Source organism: Hydra vulgaris, chromosome 04 (genome assembly GCF_038396675.1).
Source record: "Hydra vulgaris chromosome 04, alternate assembly HydraT2T_AEP".
Lineage (NCBI taxonomy): Eukaryota > Metazoa > Cnidaria > Hydrozoa > Anthoathecata > Hydridae > Hydra > Hydra vulgaris.
The window spans coordinates 44205792-44226375 of record NC_088923.1 but is presented as its reverse complement, the minus strand read 5'-3'; the positions used below and the strand labels follow the sequence as shown (position 1 = coordinate 44226375).

The 20584-nt window shown below is 27.6% G+C and overlaps 1 protein-coding gene across 1 annotated transcript in view; it reads left to right on the top strand.

Moving 5' to 3' along the window:
* LOC100204925 (A disintegrin and metalloproteinase with thrombospondin motifs 6) overlaps nucleotides 1–20584 on the top strand; it is a 105554-nt gene that overhangs the window by 58730 nt on the left and 26240 nt on the right. The window contains exons 16-19 of the mRNA XM_065796428.1: nucleotides 7989–8116; nucleotides 10816–10939; nucleotides 12859–12939; nucleotides 20379–20539. Of these exons, the coding sequence (XP_065652500.1) occupies nucleotides 7989–8116; nucleotides 10816–10939; nucleotides 12859–12939; nucleotides 20379–20539 (494 nt within the window). The remainder of the gene's footprint in view (nucleotides 1–7988; nucleotides 8117–10815; nucleotides 10940–12858; nucleotides 12940–20378; nucleotides 20540–20584) is intronic.

Genomic DNA, 20584 nt, shown 5'->3' with positions numbered 1-20584 from the left:
TCAAAAATAAAGCAGAAATTAGCAATAGACTTTTTCCATAAATTTGTTATTTAAATTTAACAATGCGAATAAAGTTTTTTTAAAGTGTTTTTTTGTTTGTTTTACTAAAAATGATGAAGTTTTTAAAGTAAGATAATGATTAACAGACGACTTAAAAGATTACTAGTTATATGAATTAGGAAACGAGTTCCAAAGAACTGATGTTCGAGGGAAAAAACAAGACGAAAAAGAATTTTCGGACCACTTAGGAACAGTTACAGTAAATGATGCGGCTTGATTGAATGACGAGTATCACAAGAAAGAATTTTAGTAAATGGCACAAGAGATGCTAGCTCTTAAGAGCAGCGCCCATTATAGTATTTACAGACAAGAAAAAAATAACCAATATTAAGACGATGTGACAATGGTTGAAGGCTACAAGAGCAGGTTCAGCTATGTTAGCAATGCATTTTTGTACCTTTACTAAAAGAGAAAGGGCATTATATGATATCTGCTCCAGACATAGCAACAGTATTCTATGCAAGGGCGGATTAGAGATTTATAGAGATAAAGAATAGAATCCGGAGTTAGAAAGTGGCAAGTACAATAAAGGGATGAAACCTTAGCAGATGCTAATTTTGCAATGGATTTAATATATGTTTGAAAAATGATCTGAAGTAAGAATTAATCCTAAAAGATGAAGGGTAATTGACTCATCGAGCACATTACCGTTCATAAATAAAGGAAGATCTAGAATATGCAAGTAGATATTATTATAGTGATGAGTTCTTTTAAAGCTAAATAGAAAATAAAACTGATGCTAGTTCTTCTCAGAGCACTTGTCTGGCATCTAAAGCTGTTTTTTGTGAACTTAAACATAATGAACTTGTTGTTGTCAATGAAAAGGAATCTATAAATATCAGTATTTTAACTTGGACAAGTGACATTTCAATTTTGCCAAATATAACTCAAAATAAAATTTTATCAAGGATAACCTTGTTAATGGAACTATATTTGTAGATAATTGTAAAAGAAAAGCTGAATGGCATCAAACTCTTGGCTATTGCCAATTTATTATGTAAAACATGTGCCAAAGCAAATGTAAAAGTATTAATAAATTTTTTTGTTATGAAGTGTAATGTTGCAGTTTATGAAATGTAAACAAAACAAAGTTTTGACACACTTGTGGCAGTCTACTGGGGAAGTACTTTATGCTATATGCAATTGTAAAGCTGGTGCAGAGGGCTGTTGTAAGCATGTTGCTGCATCATTATACCAACTAGTTGACTATTAAGAGTCACATGTTAAACTGGTCCCAGAAACCAAAACATGTACTGACATTTTACAGATATTTTCAAACTTAAATTTTGAATAACTTAATGCTTATAAAGACAAAAATAAAACTCAAAAAAGACCTTTTTGTTTCAGGAATCTGTAAATATTGTTTTGAAACTTTATATGCAGTTCAAAAAATGTTTGCTGTTACAATTTTCTTACGCATTAAAGAATTTTAAATATTGTTGGAGAGTTTTTTCTTAATTTTTTCTACTATCTTAAATGCAGCTTGATGTCCAGATTCTTTGTAATCAAATATTTTCTTACGTAGGGAACTTAAATGCTGCTTTCTATCTTTTTGCGAGATACTTTGCTTTAGAACAAAACTCTGCTTTTTGGTCTAATGTCCAGAACTTGGCCAGCTGTAGTTGGTGTATTTTCTGCAGAAAGTAAATTTGACATTGTAATTTTGATTTTTTCTGCACTTAATTTAATTTTTCTCTGAACCAGAGTGTTTACCAAGAAGAAGCTGGAGGTTTTTTTATATTTAGTTTTGCGTCATTTTGTTTAACTGATTTTTCTATATCACTTTTTAAATATATTAAGTTATAACTTAGAATTTATATCGTCGATAACAGGAAATTCATTAACAATATAATAAAAGTTACAATTGCAAATAGCATAAAGTTTGTGTTCTAAAAATAGACCTTTTTTAAGTAGCATAAAGCATTACGTGATTGATATTCCAAAAAACATTACTCAGAAACAATAGAGTTTCTAAGAAATGCAAATGGTTGCGAGATTAATATTTGGACAAAAACGATTTTGTGTCATAAAAAACAACGCTGTTATGAAAATAAGTTAAAGTAAATTCTTTTCAAGCAAATTTAGTTTTTACTTAGAAACAATAGATTCTGAAACGCAGTACTGTAATGTTTTCATATCTGCAAAAATCACGTGATCTTTATGACCCTTGCATTGATCCATACAACATTTGCATTTTCAACTTGAAGAATTTTAAGCGCAACATTTTTTTGAATTAAAAATGTTTAATATTTAAAAACGAACCAAGTTTATATAATACAAGGGGAAAAAAATGTTTATATGTATTTTAAGAGAAAAAAAGCACTGCATATATATATATATATATATATATATATACATACATACATACATACATACATACATACATACATACATACATACATACATACATACATACATACATACATACATACATACATACATACATACATACATACATGCATGCATACATACATACACATACATACATACATACATACATACATACATATATATATATGTATGTATGTATGTATGTATGTATGTATGTATTTATTATAGTTGATATACAGTAGGATATATATATGTAGTTTCTCTATCTATAATGGTTTGTAGAGCAGCCTGAACAGTTTCTGCATTATAATTTTTTTGATGCTTTGGTTTATGATTATGTACCATCTATAAATTTTAAAATGAAAAATAATGTTATTGAAATCCACCATTATTTTAAATTATATATTTTATTATAGAATTTTATTTTTAAAAAAAACATAAATTAGTTAAGAAGTATAATTTAACATACATACTTATGTATATCTACAATACATACAAATGCATATCTTTTACTTTATTATTACATATAATAAGCATATTATTCTTATATTTTTTTTAATGTTGGTATTTATATAAATATATATATATATATTTATAAATATATATATATATATATATATATATATATACATATATATATATATATATATATATATATATATATATATATATATATATATATATATATATATATATATATATATATATATATACACATTTAAATACAAAATATATATATATATAAAATAAATGCTCTATATTTTCCCACAAATGATACATTTGTTTATAATAAATACTATAACAAATACTTATAATAAATGTTTTATACTATACACACATTTTATACTATATACTGACTATTTACTTTTTACAATATATAATATTTATAGTAAAAAGTATAATATATTTTTTTTTAAATAGAATAAGATCTTAGCTATATAATATATAATAAAAATCTTATTTTAATGTAAAAATAGTAAATAATATTAACTACCCTAATAATATTTAATAAAACTTCAATAAGATTATAACAATATTTAATGTTTATACATATTTTAAATATGTATAAAAAATATATAACATGTCTATTTTACATACTTATTATTTACTATATATACATTTCAGACTATACATTATAATAAGTTTGCTTACCTGCTTCACATAAGTCAAGTTTCACCATTGCTGGATCATCAGGAAGAGTTACTAAATCTCAAAAAAAATTCAATTTATAGAAAAAAGTATTTTACAGGAAGTTATAAATTATAATAAAAAAATTTTTAATTACTATATTTTTTCTGTTTACGGGAAGTTAGAGAAAGTAATTGTTAAATTATTTTCTTTGGAATGGGGATAGTTTAATTTGGTCATTTGTTTTTATAATTTTTTAAGAGGTATTTATTTTCGTGCCTACATTTAGAATTTAATTTAGATTTTTTATTTAATAAATTTTCTTGATTTAAATGAGTAATTATTTCGAATTTTTCTTGCAAACATAGCATACATTTTTTGGAAATGTTATTATAGGCAGGGGCAGATTTTAGAATAGATCATTGTAAATTAAAATTTTAATTTTTTTTTTTTAAATCCCAAATATATTTTGACAGCATAGTCTCTTTTGAATATTTTTTGTGTTTAAACGATTGTTTGTGGTTGGCATAACGTTTTTTCCATTCCCCCTCGGTTAAGCCAATATATTGTTTGTCAGTACTCTTCCTGATGATCTAGCAATGGTAAAACTTAAAGTAGAAGATAAAAGTTAGATAAGTGTTTTTTACTAATTTATTATTGCTCGTTCTTTAAGAACATTGAGCACTCTATTTGTAAAATGCACTAACATAATTTACATATATATATATATATATATATATATATATATATATATATATATATATATATATATATATATATATATATATATATATATATATATATATATATATATATATATACATATATATACATATATATACATATATATATATATATATATATATGTATATATATATATATATATCCTACTGTATGTCAACTGCAACAAAATAATTTGATATTCCACGTACAATGTTGATTGATAAACTACGGGGAAAACATCAAACACATTTTATAGGTGCAATTTTTTTTTTAAACCAAAAAGAAACTCTTGTTCCAAGGCTGCTTTATATGACAGATAGAGGGTTTCCTCTCACAATAATGTGGTTAAGATCTGCTGCTTATTTCTATGCCAAAAGTTTGTGTAAACATCATTTATTACAGAAGTCCATTCCAAAAAGTTAGCATAATAAATGTTTGGCATCACGTGATTGGTTTCTCTCATTCCAAAAAAGGCATACTCAGATGATACTGAATATTTCTGAAAGGCTTTCTTGAGCAAGAGCAGAAGCATTTAATAAGAATCACGTTTGGACATTTTTTAACAATTTACAACCTTTTTATGAACAGCTCGACATAAAAAATTATCCAAATTTGATTTATAATTGCAATGAAACTGGCCTTTCATCTGTGCCAAGTGTCTCTGCTAAGGTAATCATTTTTAAGAGAACAAAGATTCCATATGCATCTAAATTTCTTTGGGTACAAAAGTACATTGCAGTAAAAGGGGATATATTAATCAAGAGATTTTTATTGCTTTTTTGCATCATTTTAATGAGTTTCATTCAAAAGTGAATGGGAAAAAAGTATTGTTATTTTTGGATGCCACAAAAGTCATGTGACTATTGAAGCAATTGAATTAGCAATAGAGATGGATATTGAAGTAATATGCATTCCACCTTATAGTACACATCATCTTCAACCACTTTACACACATGTTAATAAAGTAGTTAAACATATGTGGAAAATATCATCATTTTTAGCTAATTACTTAGCTGAAAATGATGATATTTCTTTGCCTCGTTGCAACTTTCACATTACTTTTAACAAAGTATGGCCCAACATACTTACAAAAAGAGGGTTGATTGTTAATGCGTTTTACCATTGCTGTTTGCATCTCCTAAGAAACCCAGTGAAAGACTTCGAATATAAAAAAACAGAGGTTTTTAATAAAACAACAATTCACCATGGTGACCCAAATTTATCTAATTTAAGGACAATTGTATCTTTTCCTGAAAAAAAATCAAACTTACTCATTCAAAACATCACATTGCTTTTATTACATCACCAGATAATGTTAAGTCAATAAAAGAGTCTCCTGCTAAAAAGGCTGCAATAAAAAATGTGGTCAGTGTTAAACAGAAATCAAAAAAGGATCATGATAAATGACTGATTTATCATGACAAAATCAAAGAAGGTTTTTTTTCCAGCTGATTCTGATCACCCAAATTCTTCACCCAAAGTCTTATTCTAAAAAATAGCACTGATAAAGACTTTAGTTGTGTTTGTGCAGATGTTTGGGGAGAAGCAAATGAAGATTGGCTTAAATTTTTAAGTTGCAATCAGTGGGCATGCAAAGGATGTTTTGAAGTTGATACATGTGCAAATTGTGTGCAAAGGACATATAAATGTCTAGTGATATAATTTTTGTTATTGCTTTAACGTGCTATTTTTGCGGTTACATGGTTTTCATTTATGCCAAAATCATTGTTTGATATTTTCTAGAAAAATTTTAACAATTGATGTCCATTTAAATTTTTTATTTCAATTCACCTCCTCAAGGTCATGAAGGCCACTACAGTCAAGGAGGCTGCTTTAGTTGTGGTTACAACCCTCTCTTAACTCTATAACTCTGAAACAAGAAGCTCGACGAACAAGGCAGCTGCGCAGAGAAACAAGTTGAGCGCAGTACTACCAGGGATGCGGTGGGGATTAAACTCAGAACTTCTAGGTTTACTATTCTAGATTAGGGAAATCATCCTACTGTTACCTCAAAAATGTTTTATGTCAAAGTTTTTTTTCTCCTAGATAAGCTGCCTTTACCACTAGTAAGGAATTTCGTCTATCGTCCAAGTGACATTTTTCAATTAGTTTAGCTGTACAGACGAATTCGCCCCGTAATTAACGAATTTGCCTCTCATAACTTGATGATGAAAAATCAAGTTATATGCTAAAGTAACTTTAGAATTTATTTTGATTCAATACATTAACCAAGTAGTGACCTTAATTAATAAAAAAAATTATTAAACTAGAAAAGTTAACTTATTTTTATGCGAATTCATTTTGTTATTGTAGAGCATGGCGAACTCCCCCCGCTTTACCCTATATACCCTAGTTCCAACTCCACTAAAACCAGAAAAACAACCAAACCATTTCACCTTTTTCACATTTAACATTCTTTCAAAAGTATTTCATGTTAGATCTCAAATGAAACCTAAGTGGTAGTGCGCTTGCCTGGGTAGCAAAAACTTTGGCATCAATGCAGGCATTGAACTTCAGACCTCCTGATTTTTAGCCAGAATTCAAACTAATTCGCTATGACTGCAGTAGGTTAATGTTTGTAAATGTTTGTGCCTAAGCTAATGTTGTTTGGGTTTTTTTCTGCATTCTCCTATACAAAAACCAGGACAATGACAACCATAGACTAAGTATTATTTGGCATCTAGCTATTAGTGTACACTAAAGGTATTGTGTACCGCATACACTGTGTCTCTTTAAAATTAATGTCTACTATAGGTGATGTATGGTACAATTACATTGCACACTTTTGAATAATTTATATGCCGGAGAGCTTGCCCTATGCGACATTATTCAATGCGTTTGTGCTTTTACTGGTTTAAAGTTATGTAACTAATGGCTAAATAAATTTAAATTAATAAACTCATAGAAGTTAATAAGAGTTACTTATGCTGATATAAGTTTGATATAATAATTGTTGGGACTCCGTTTCCCCGAGTCCTAACAATTTTTATAAAGATTAGGAAAAAGTCACTAAAATTTTTATAAATGAGCAAAGTCTCTTTTTTATTTGAAAATCTCCATAGAAATTTGAACTTGACAATTCAATTATGAATAAGAATTTAGGTTGGTACATCAAAACTAATCAATGGTTAGGTGTATTGCGCATATAAGAAAAGAACCAACCAACATGAAAAAAATTTGAGATATCTTCTGCTTTCAAAAATCTCAAAACCAAGCTAAAAATCAGTTTTTCTTAAAAGTACAATTACTTCTAGCGATTCAGATTGAAAAATTGTTCCAACAATTAGGAGCTGAAATATTTTTGTGATTGTTATTTTAAAAAATCCTCATAAAATAAAAATGTATCTTTGGCAACTTAATATTTTCAATAAAACATATAGTATCAGCAAAAAATCATATATTAATAACAGTATAACATACAGTAATAACAATAAAGCAAATTGTTATAAGAAAATAATGTTAAGTGATCACATTGTACCAATTTGTAATAAAAATGTAACAATAAAATAATAGTTACATTTGGAATTCACGTTTGTATATATGGCATGAGTACTTAGTTAATATATATAAGTATTGAGTTAATGTATTTCATATTAAAGTTCATAAAATATGTTTACTACTTAAGCATTTATGTTTTAATATTACTACTTACTTAATTTAAACAAAATTAATAAAATATTTTTGATTTATTTATTAAAATAATAAAGTGTTTAAAAATATTATTTTATATACAAATACATTTTCAGAGGAAAAGCCATGCAAACTTATTTGTATGATTGGAACTTCTGCATATTATTTTGGTAATGTTGAAGATGGTACAAAATGTATCCCTGGCAGCAGTAGTAATGATGTTTGTATTGGTGGAACTTGTCAGGTTATTATTCTAATCATCTTCTCAATAGTTTTAAAAAATATAAAAACATATATTAGTTTCATAAAATATAGTAAATATAGTAATAAATATAATAATTTTATGTTAGAATACCAAAGATAATACAAGAATGCACTCATATTTCACACTGTTAGAAACTATAAGCAATTTTGTTTTTGTTGTAGTATTAGAGCAGATGCTTTTCTAGCATGAGGAATTCAATCCAATCATTGTCTTGGAAGTACTCTAACTTATTTTTTTGCCCGGCAACTTTGTCAATGTTTATATTTGGCAGTTATAGGATTGTGAGAACAGTATAATAAAAAAAATAATTGCCTTGACTATAATGTGTCTTTAAAAAGTAAATATGATTTTAATAAAGTAAACCATTTTAAATTATTTATCAACATGAAACTGCTATTAAAAATAGTTCAAATAGCTCGAAAATAATTCTTTCTTGATTTGCCATTCTAAAATTACTTTAGAATTTTACATTACATTAGAATTACTTAGAATTTGTCATTCTAAAATTACAGAGTTTTACATTTTATGTTCATATATAATGGTAAAAAATTATTTTTAACAAACTACTACAAACCAGGTTAACCTTTTGTAAATCCTGTTGTTTATGCTATCTTTGTAGAACTGCTCAGTCTCCAGGTGCTGTTTATTTATTCAAGTCTTGTAGTTTAAATTCTTGTCAATAAAACTCTCTCTTTTTAAGATCATTCCAAACTTATTTCAGGTATTTAATAAGCTGATTGTCTGAACCAGGTGTTTTACTGTCTTGATACATCTTATTAAATCAGATCATATGCCTTTCCTGAAAATGTCTACTGGCAATAGGAAGTAGTATTGCTTAAACATATATGCAATTCTTTTTATAACTTTGTAGTGCTTTTTATTGTAATAAAATCCAGGTTTTATGTCTTAAGACAAATAATAAGGCAAGGAGAAAAGAAAGTCCAGGTTATATGTCTTAACATAAATAATAAGGCAAGGAGAAAAGAAAATCCAGGTTATATGTCTTAACATAAATAATAAGGCAATGAGAAAAGTATATGTAAAAGCTTAATAATACTGCTTCCTACAATGGAAATCATCCAAAAATCTTCTTTTAAAAGCTTTTTTAATGATTTCCATTGTAGGAAGCAGTATTATCAAAGCAGAGTTACACTGAGTTACAAAGTTCTGTTACTTATGTGTAAGGCTAAAGAACTATATTATACTATAAATGGTTATAAATTCCATTTTTTTGGCTCAATTTTTTGCATTTTAAAGATATCTACACTTTTCATTTCTTCTGTTTTTTATCAATTATTGTTTTTTTTATTATTTTACTTTTTATTTCAGATTATGTAACACAGGTCATTTATTGAATTAACAAGTAACACTATTTTTATCTGCATATAAGTACATATAACTAACAATACAATAGGGTGATTCATAATTTTAACTGTTCCTTAAAATCTCTAGCTAAAAGTTAAGTAAAATAATTTTACAATAATATTTTGCTCTTAACATCCCATGCCCTATAACATATTTTATGTGCAGTGAATAAACCCATTCTTTTACAAAGATGTCATGGGCTAGATATTGCAAATTTAAATGATTTTCTACTCTACTTTTGTTTTTTGTCAGTTAATTTCTAGTTTAGTGTTGTTAGCTATTAAATTACTCCTTAATCTGTTGTAGAGTTTAACAGTTTGTTAAGTAAAAACAATTTAGAACTTGAAGATATAACAAAAATTACCTTGCTTTCATATTATATCTTCAAGTAGACAATTTCAAAACTGAATCTAATTGTGATCAATCAAATTACTGCCAATTTCACCCTATATAGGAGGTAAAATTAACAGTTTAATCCAACAACAAAATTAGTTTTCTATTAACAATACTAGATTAGTTAGAACTAACTTAGTTATTTGTTAATTTATGGCAACAATATCATTAATAAATACATAAAATTATTGCATACCAGTATCAATATCGCTTTACCTTAAATGAATTATAATAACATTTATATTTTTTTAAACATACTTTATAGAATATGACAATATTGATAAGAACCAACAATATATTATAAGATTACACTTATGTAATTAATAATATTGATAACAAGTTTAGTTTAATATAAAAACTGCGCATGCTAAACATTGAGGCAATTAGGTCAAAAAATTAAGATATGTACAATAACACGTTTTAGTCATAGGAACATTACAAATTTTATGTATAAAAATAAAAACATTTTTAGCTCTTTATTCAATTACATTTTCTCAACAAAAAAAATAAGTTAAAAAAAACAATCAGTGTTTTTGTCATTGTGAAAGTATAAAGAGAATAAAAATCTCAATTATTTGGGTGGTACAGCATTACACAGGACTAAACAGTTTTACTATGTAAAAACAGTTATACACACTATTAAAAATGCCAAAAGTAGGCCCAAAAAGTTAAAGTTTAGAAAATGCCTGCCTAGAAGTTATTTTGTTGAGGAAGTATCTTTTTTTATGTAAGCGTAGAGCTTTATTATTAGAGTTTAAAAAATTTCAAAAGCTCTGTGTTTTTAAAAAAAAAAACTTCTTGTATAGTCTTTTAAAGTCTTGCAAAATACAATTTTGTGTGTGTGTGTGTTTTATAAAATGAACTCAATGATTAGTAGAAAATAATGTAGATAAAAATGTTTTTAAAATTTTTACAAAAAGAGTGTAGGCTGTGATAAAGAACTTGACTCAAATAAATACTTCGATCGTTGTGGTGTTTGTAATGGAAATGGAAACTCGTGCGAGTTAGTCTCTGGAAGTGACTTTGAAGAATATTCATCTGCTGGTAAATTTTTCTAGTCAAATTTATTATAAAACCTGAATTGATTTTCAAAGATATTTTAATTTCTTATTTTTATTTTTTATTTTTTTATAAGTTTAATAAAAAATCATTTTTTATTAACTTCAATTCAGTAAAAAAATAATTTTTTTTTTAATTTTTACTACATAATGATAAACTTGAATGTAAGATAAACTTTTGTATAAGATGACTATTTCTGTAAAATGATGCTTAGGCTTGATCACTATTAGATTATTATATGATGTATCTTGACCATTAATAGATGATTATATGATGTATCTTGACCATTAATAGATGATTATATGATATATCTTGACCATTAATAGATAGTTATTCAGTATATTTTGACCACTAATAGATGATTATATGATATATTTTGACTATTAATAGATGATTACATGATATATCTTGATCATTAATTTATATATTGATCACCAATAGATGATTGTATGATACTAAAAAATTCACAGGCCCATGGCACCTTTTTTTAGCAACTTTTTACACTTGCAAATGATATTTATTTTGAGAAGTGAAGTGAAGCCAGTGAAGGAAAATAAATCTTATATATTATGCACACCTAATGAGTGTGTTTATAAGTGAAAAAGAATTAAAATTATAAATTAAAACGACTGAAAACTAATGTTAAAAATAAAAATTTCTAAATTAAAAAATTTCATTAAGAATTTCTTTATAAACTATATTAAGAGCATAATGATTACACCTTTCTTTAAAAGCAAGACATGTTACACATATTTAAGTTATTTATTAACTGAATTACTTAACTATTTATTAACTGCCGTATCTTTTATTATATTAATCTTTATTATTATTAGTATATTAGCAACAATTATTTAATCAATAAAAAATTCTTTAAAATAAACAAAAAAGGATTCCAAAGGATTTAATTAACCACTGCCAAAAAAAATTGTTTAAAAAAATAACGTGGTCTTTTTAAAATTGTAATTTTTAACAATTTCATGCTTTCAAGTTAAAAAAAAAAACTTTTAAACAATTCTTTGTAAAAATAGAAATAAAAAAAAATAAAGCAAAACAAATATCTGCTATGAAATATTCTAAATAATAAGGAAAGAAGCTACAACTTTACTAGACTAACATTAAATAAACTGAATAACATGACAAAGATTTCGATTGCATAAATCGGTTCCATAAAACCATAAAAATTATGTTTTAAAAATTTGATCAGACACTGTCCAACACAAACAAGTTTTAATCAAACATTTTGTCCAGGACCTTTTAAAAAATTAAATTAAGTCCTGTGTCAGTGTTACACTATCAAGGAATCAGTGACCTAGGTAAATATATTATATGATATATCTTGATCATTAATAGATGATTATATGATATATTTTGATCACTAATAGATGATTGTATGATATATTTTGATCACTAATAGATGATTATATGATATATCTTGATTATTAATACATGATTATATGATATATCTTAATCATTAATACATGAATATATGATATATCTTGACCATTAATAGATGGTTATATGATATATCTTGATCATTAATAGATGATTATATTATATATCTTGATCACTAATAGATGATTATATGATATATCTTGATCATTAATACATGATTACATGATATATTTTGACCATTGATACATGATTATATGATATATCTTGATCATTAATAAATGGTTATATGATATATCTTGATCATTATTAGATGATTATATCATATATCTTGATCACTAATAGATTATTATATGATATACCTTGATCAGTAATAGGTGGTTATACAATATATCTTGATATTTGATAGATGATTGTTTCAGAAATATAATTTTTATGTTTGATCATTAGTGTACTTGATGTATTTTGTTGATTCTTCTTCAAAATATTTATAAATATAATTTTTATTTAAATAGGTCAATTCTTTTTAACTGAAATACCTAAAGGGTCATATGGAGTGACAATAAAAGAAGTTGGCGAAACTTTTAACTTTTTAGGTATGTTTATTTATAATTATGCATTGATGTACATTTGGATTATCTGATTGTATTTATTACAATCATTTTAATAAATATATGTTTGTATATACTAATATTTATGTATTTAAATATAATTGTATGTAATACTGAAATAAGGAGCTGCTCGGAATCTCAGTGCATATATTAACTGGTATAGGGAGAAAAAGAAAGTAAGTTGCTGCTACATCAACTGAGGGTTTAGGTTGAGGCAGCAATAAATTTTTTTCATTATTCTTTGTTTTTTTTCTTTTTGTGAAAAAAATGGATTATTTTCCTTATTTCACCTCCTAATATTGCGGGAACTGCAGTTAAACCATCTATCATTTTAAGTACCTATGTTAATGGATTTCGTTGCAACACATTAAATATATTAAACATATTAGCCATTGGAATTGCTGATTAATTGTTGTTTTAATTTTTTAAATGATACTATTTCTAAAATCTGTAAGTTTGTACCATGGCTCCTCAAGTGACTATACTTGTATAGATTTTCAAGAATTTTTATCTTTCAAAACAGATTTTATTTTCTTAAATACATCATTAAATACATCAATAGTCAACCTTGATTTGGAAGCAACATTATCAAACTATCTGTTTACAGGAAAAGCAACAATTGCATAATGGCCTTTTTCTTCAAACTTTTAGTTTTAATATTCTTTATCCTCCAAAGATCTCTTTGTCTTTGAAATTTTGTTTGCTTTAAGATAGCATCAGCAGAGTCTATTTTCATGTCCTTTAGAAGAGCATTGACTAATTTGATATAACAGTGTGTTTCATTTTCTGGCACAAATTTTGTGTTTATGTTTCTTTTGTGTCAGTTTAGTACTTTCTTTAAATGGTAATGGTTTTCTATTGTCTTTACTTGAACATTCTGTTAGTATATAAGCTTTTTTGTGTTCTTGGTTTCTATTTTATCTTTATTACCAATTATTATATTCCTTAATTTTTTTTTTGATCAAGCCAAAAAATTCCACTCTAATAATAAAACTTTAAAATTACATTTGCCTAGTGTTGTTTTAGTTAATGGAAACGGAAACGGAAATGTCCGTTTACTGAAATAAATCAAATCCGTTAAGGATAACGGTAATTGAAACGGAAATACATGCTAAAATGGTAATAAAACGGAAACTGAAATAGTGGTAACGGAAACGGATCGTTAACGGAAATATTTCAGAACATTAATAGAATTGTAAATAACGGAAATATTTTCATTTAATATCAAATTAAACCTTCTAAAAAGCACCTACACTTAAAATATTTATATTTTTTCAATAGCTAAATTTTGTCACTTAGAGCTTTTTTTTTTTAGTCCATTGAAAAATTATTATTCAATAATATTCACTTTTTTGTGGTTTCGTTGTCTAGTAGCCTACGTCATCATTTTCTATGCGTATAATCATTGTGTAATTTTTTAAAAGTTTTTATTCGTACCTTAAGTAAACGTTTAGTTCTTTAATAACCACAAATGATTTATATTGGTTTGACTTCGACCAGAAGCAAATATATTCTACAAACAAAAATTAGATGGTATCCAAATTTTCAAGCAGAAAACCAATTAATAACAATAATTATTAATAACATTATAAATAATAAATTACAATATGGCATCAAGTCAGAGAATATATGCAGCTGGTCGAAAGCAAGAATCTGCTGTATGGGATTATTTTAAGCAAGATATTGTTTCTAACACTTCCGAATGCAAAGTTGTTACAGAAGGTGGAACTGTATGCGGTCATATTTTTTCCGGTAGAAATTCAACGAATGCGAAAGTTCATTTGAAATCTTACCACAAATCAGAGTATGCCGAGTTTCTAAAGAAAGAAGCTTCATTGTCTACTCACACTGAGTCGAAAAACAAGAGGCCAATTGCAAGTACGTCCGGAGGGAATGCTGCCCTTGAAGCCAGTACTACATCAAATTATACTTTTAGTGCGAAAAATGTCTTACCAAATCGGGGATGTTTTTTAATGATTACCTAATTTGTAAATACAGTCCTCACTAAAGCTCACTGTTCATGATTAATGAGCTTATCAAAGTCAAAGTTTCAACTGAGCTTAACTTGAGCCACTGACATGTTAACAACCTATGTCATTAGCCCATTACATCATTTAGACCATATCCAACTCCACGCTGTACCAAAATTATATGAGGTGATAATAAATATAAATTGATGAATGATTTGAGCGGAGGAACGTTTATTTTGTAAGGTACGTCACGGTGACAGTGTCACAAAACCAGATTATTATTATTATAATTATTATTTTATACATTATACTTAGTATTTTATCTTGTGTTAGTGAAACTCATCTGGGTTAGTGTGTAATGTGTAGTTACATTTAATGTAGTGTTCAAGGCTGTGTCAGGTGGAGAGATGTTGGCATGAATATGAGCTGTTCATTGAGTTGACTCAGATTGCACCTTCGAATGTGTGTTACGACAGTGTAGGGTGTGTTCAAATACCAGGTTATTATTATTGTTATAACTCAAATGAATATATATGATATTTTATAGGGAAGAGTGGCAAGTATCAGATCAAGAGAAAATCCTGGTTCTAGCACGTCCAAAAATGTCAGCGAATCTTCGAATTCAGCCATCAGTTTGCACAAACCTTGACTGCATTATCTCGGCGAATAGAGGAAAACCGAGTTGCACCAACGCAAGCACCCCGGTCTTCAGCCATTGATGAACTCCAGAAATACATCAGACAAATTCAGCTCGATGCCGACATCTCAACAGATTCAATGTCGTTCTGGCGTGATAACTTGAACGACTTTCCTCTGCTGGCACCTTTGGCTCTTGATTTGATTTCAATTCCTGCGTCCGAGGCCTTTGCTGAAAGGATTTTCAGCATCTGTGGTCTTCTTACTGCAGGGAAAAATAATCGCACAGCAAAAAATTTAGAACGACGAGTGTTCCTTAAAGCGATCATGGATATGATATCCGTTCATTCTCGTTTGTTACATGTCAATGATGTCATCTTAATCGATAAAACTTTTTAATACTTAAATTTTGTTTGGTGTCATAAGGAATTGTTATCGTTGCCAACAATTGCCCATTATACTCTTCTCGTAGCACAATAGTGACATTACATGTACCATAGTACTATATTATATAGTATTTTTGTTTGATGCGTGACGTTTCAGTCGTTTTAGTCTTTTAGATAATTTTTCTCTTGATTGATAATTAGATAAGCAATGTGGACTTGAGAAACACATTTACAGTTTTAAATACATTGCAAAACGATAATAGAAACAGAATTGAAATACATCACCAATAACGGAATTGAAATTGAAACGGAAATATATCTATTTACGGAAACAACACTGCATTTGCCTTGTTTACAAGCTCTTTGAAAGCAATGTTTTTGTTTTCAAAACATTTGAAAACAAAAACATTGTTTAAAGAAGTTTTTGTTTTCAAAACATTTGCAACTAAATCAAACACTTTATTAATTCAAACTGTAATTCTAAGCTGCCTGTTCTATATATTTAAAGTAATCCAACCCTAAGTCCAACAAAGGTTGACCAAAAGCCAAAATCTATATATAAAGAACAACTTGAAGAAGATTATATCCCAAGTGGGTAACTATAGGTTATACACTCTGTTGCAGTGATAGGTTGCCTATGAAATTTTCATACTCTATATATGCATATAAAGGGCCTACCAAGTTTTTGTTATACTTCAAAATATTGCAAAAAGTATCCTTGTCCTGTTAAGGGCATACAGGTTGTTACAACTTATTCTTTTAATGAATGAAAAGAAATTTTTAAACTTGTATGAACTTCACAAGGACAGGGCTACACTTATGATTGGAGACTTGGAATTTGTAAATGAGAATGAATCTCATTCTTATCTTTCTTTTTTATTGTTTTCTGGTTCTTGTATGCATTGTTTTTTTACATGAAAGTAGCTAATTGTAGCTAATTTCATGTAAAATAGCTTTACACTTTTTTTTAAATTTTTATGTGCACAAAATTATTTCCCATTCTCTAGTGTCCTCTTATTGCAAGTATATATAAAAAAATATTTTCAGACCACAATTTCAGCAGTATGTAAAATTCCATTTTTTGTTAAAAACAGAAATTTTACACATTTTCCTAATAAAAATACAAAAATGTGTCAAAAAATATTTCAAGAGTAATAAATTATATAAAGTTAAAAAATATTTCTTTTTTAAGCTTCTTTCTATTGTCCTTGGTCACCAGCATTAAATTTTGTTGCATTAAATGTTGCATATTGTCAGATTTGTAACCACTTACAAAATCCTGAATAAGGCGTATGTTTCTCTCTGCACAATTGTTGACGCTTGTCAAGTTTTTAACAAAATTTTGAATAAATCTAACAACTTTGGGGCTTTTTCCTTCCTCCGCAGCTTTACTTCACCATCAAGAACTTCTGCAATTTTCAACAGGAGCCACCTTTCTGGACCTGCCAGTTTCCAAAGCTCAGCAGACTCTGATATGGTTGCTAGCTTAGGTTTTCTAATCTTGAACTTGTCAGGAACCTCATACTGAACTATTCTATCCAACATCTCTTTCTTCACTTCCTGCTCTACATCTTCATCAGCCAGAGATAGCAGTACCAACTGCTTAGTCAAGCACCAGTTATGTCTTTGCATACTAGAAAAAAATGCTGAACCAAGCTTAGGATAAATTTTTTTGATGCAAAAAGCATTCTTGAAAATGTCAAGATCATTTAAGGGTGAATTTGCAACCAAATATGATTTTAAAAACCAAGGTACATACCAGGCAGATGTGAAAAAGGCTGCCGTCTCTATCATTTTTTTCCACTTTGCTCATAATCATGGTGATTTTATCTGTTATTCTCAGAGTAAGAATGTATAAATCATCAGCCATAAACCTAAAGGGTAAGATTTTGTCACCATTAATATTCATTTATTACATTTTTTTTTTAATATATTGTACCTAGCTTCATGGCAGGCTCCAGGTTAATGAAAATAAAGTCCAGGTACTTCTTCTCCCAAATAGAAAACAAAAAACTTGTATAGTTTTCTGTAATCACTCCTTACAAAAGTTTTTGAGGCAAGGGCCTCTTTTCCAAATTCTAGAGCTTTCTTGGCAATTTCATAAAGAGGTGAATCAACCTAAAACTGACTCCAATCAAGCCTAGTTAGGTCTAACATTTTGTCAACCTCTTTCTTGAATAAACACTAGTTTTTCTAAAGTTTGACATACAGCCCTTTCCTTGGGCCCTTTTTCTTCTCTCAAGTCAAAGCCTCCATAATGTGTGAGTTTTTCTAGCATATGTCTTCTACAGAGAAACTAAAAGTGGAATTTTAAGAATGGAGCTAAGATAACAACAGCTCCAGAGGGTATTCCAGTATTGGATACAGTAGTATCACAGCAAACAACAAATATTTGATTTACAATGCCATAGTATTCTAGCAGATTCAAAATTGCTTCAGCCTGGTCACTACCTTTGGAACTTGGTGTCTGAACAACACCTAACAGTATATCATTTGTGTAATTCATATCAGGGGATGTAACACTGACTGCTATTCTTTCTACAGAAGCAGTTATTTTTAGATCTTCTCCAATCTGTTTTATCCTTTTTCCATCAAAATGAACACATAGCTTTTTTCTCTTCAGAGTAGTTATAATTTCTTGCTTATTTCCTAATATCTCAATCTTCTTGAATCTCTTTCTATGGACTGTTCTTCTTGTTAGATTAATATCTTCTAGATTTACACCAGCTTTATTGCAAATAGCAGCTATTAATGAAGTTTGTGTGCATATACCTACTCTGTATTGGGTAGAAACTGCAGCAGTACAGTCTACCAGATCTTCAGCACTTATACTTATCATTATCTTAGATTTAGTAGAATGACTGAATCTATTAGGTAAATCCTCATCATCTGAAGAATCTAGACTAAGTTCCTATTCAGAATCAATTCCAGATGAATGAAAAGAAAACTCAAGTTCATTGGATTTTATTGCTTTAATTGTGATTCTACCTTTACTTCCTCCATCCTCTTGAGCTGAATATTTTTGTTTTTAACTGGATTTTGTAATACTTCATCCAGTTCTTCTGTAATATACATGTTTTGCTCTCCTTTTTGATCTAGATAGAACTAAATATCCTCTTCTTTGGCATTCTCAGAACGAAAACGATCCTAACTTACTTTTTGTTCAAAATTTGCCAATGAAATATCAAAGAGTGTATTACTTTTCTCTAAAAACTCACTCTGTATCTTTGAGAGGTTGCCATTGCTAAAGTTCAATGATTTGAGATTATGCAGATTTATGTACTTATTTTGGAGCTTTAGTATCTTATTATTTCAAGATTTCATTATCACTAATAATAAAATCTTGAAACACTGCTTTATTAATAACTGTCTTTGCAGATCAGATCCCTGTTCTCATGCTTCTGAGGGCAGGCTACTATCAACTTTGTAGATTGAAATCTTGTTGATCTAAAATAAAAATAGACAAGTACTTATCATTATGGTTTTTTTGTTCTTACATAAATTTTTGCCTAATAGTGTCTCATTTTAAACAGTTAGAGGGGGGGAGGGGGAGATATTAGATTAAATATGTATCAGACAAAATAGACCATTTTTAAATTTTATCATTGTTTTATAGTATATTTATATATAAAAATAATAATTATTTGTTCTACCTGGGAAATTTTAAAAACTGGATGTATCTTAGAATATTTACGATGGTTGCCAGCTGGTTTATTGGAAACTCATTGATTGTGTACTTCATAAGGAACAGCAGCCTCTTTGGATTCGTTGACACGTTGTATTTTCTCTTCTCAGCCTTTTTTGTTTTGTTTTTTTGAGTACGGCCCATTTTAGTTAATACTTTTATTATTAGTTGATGCTAAAACAAATTTTTAAAAATTTAACTCTATGTCCCTCTAAAAAAATTATACAATTTTAAATATATGTGTATTGAAGATATACATAACTATTACATGATTATATATAAAAAAGCTAGTTCATATACCATTAAAAAAAACAGTTTCTAATTATTACTATAAGCGGTTAAAATCAAAATAATAGACAAAATCCAGTTAAAATTAAACAGTATACAGAATGGGATACAGAATGGGAAAAACATGCGTGCAAAAAAAATTGTTTTTTGGGGTACCATATGCAAGTATATAGTATGTAAGTATATATATGCAGTAATGGTTTAGTAGTAGAGTACTTGCTTTTTACGCTAGAAAATTTTTAATTTAAAAAAGTATATTAAATAATATTAATATTAAATTATAATATTATAATATTAAATTATTTCAAAATTTTTCAGTAAAGAAAATGAATACTTTATATATGAAATATGATTGTAATATAATACACAAGTTACGTGTAGATATTATACAAATATATGAGCATAATATAAAAATATAGAAGCTATCAATTTTTATTGGTTGTTTTTATTAAAATTCAGGGTTTTCAATTGGAGATGAAACAGAATTAGCTATCTCATTACCTTCATATTCAACAACTTACAACCTTGAAAATACAACTATTTATTATAGCATGGATGGTTGGTACTATGCAGATGAAATTAAAGTTATTGATAGACTTCCAATGAGCATTAAAGTTTATGTAAATATGTTTACTACATTATAATTAGTTAAAATTTTTAATCTA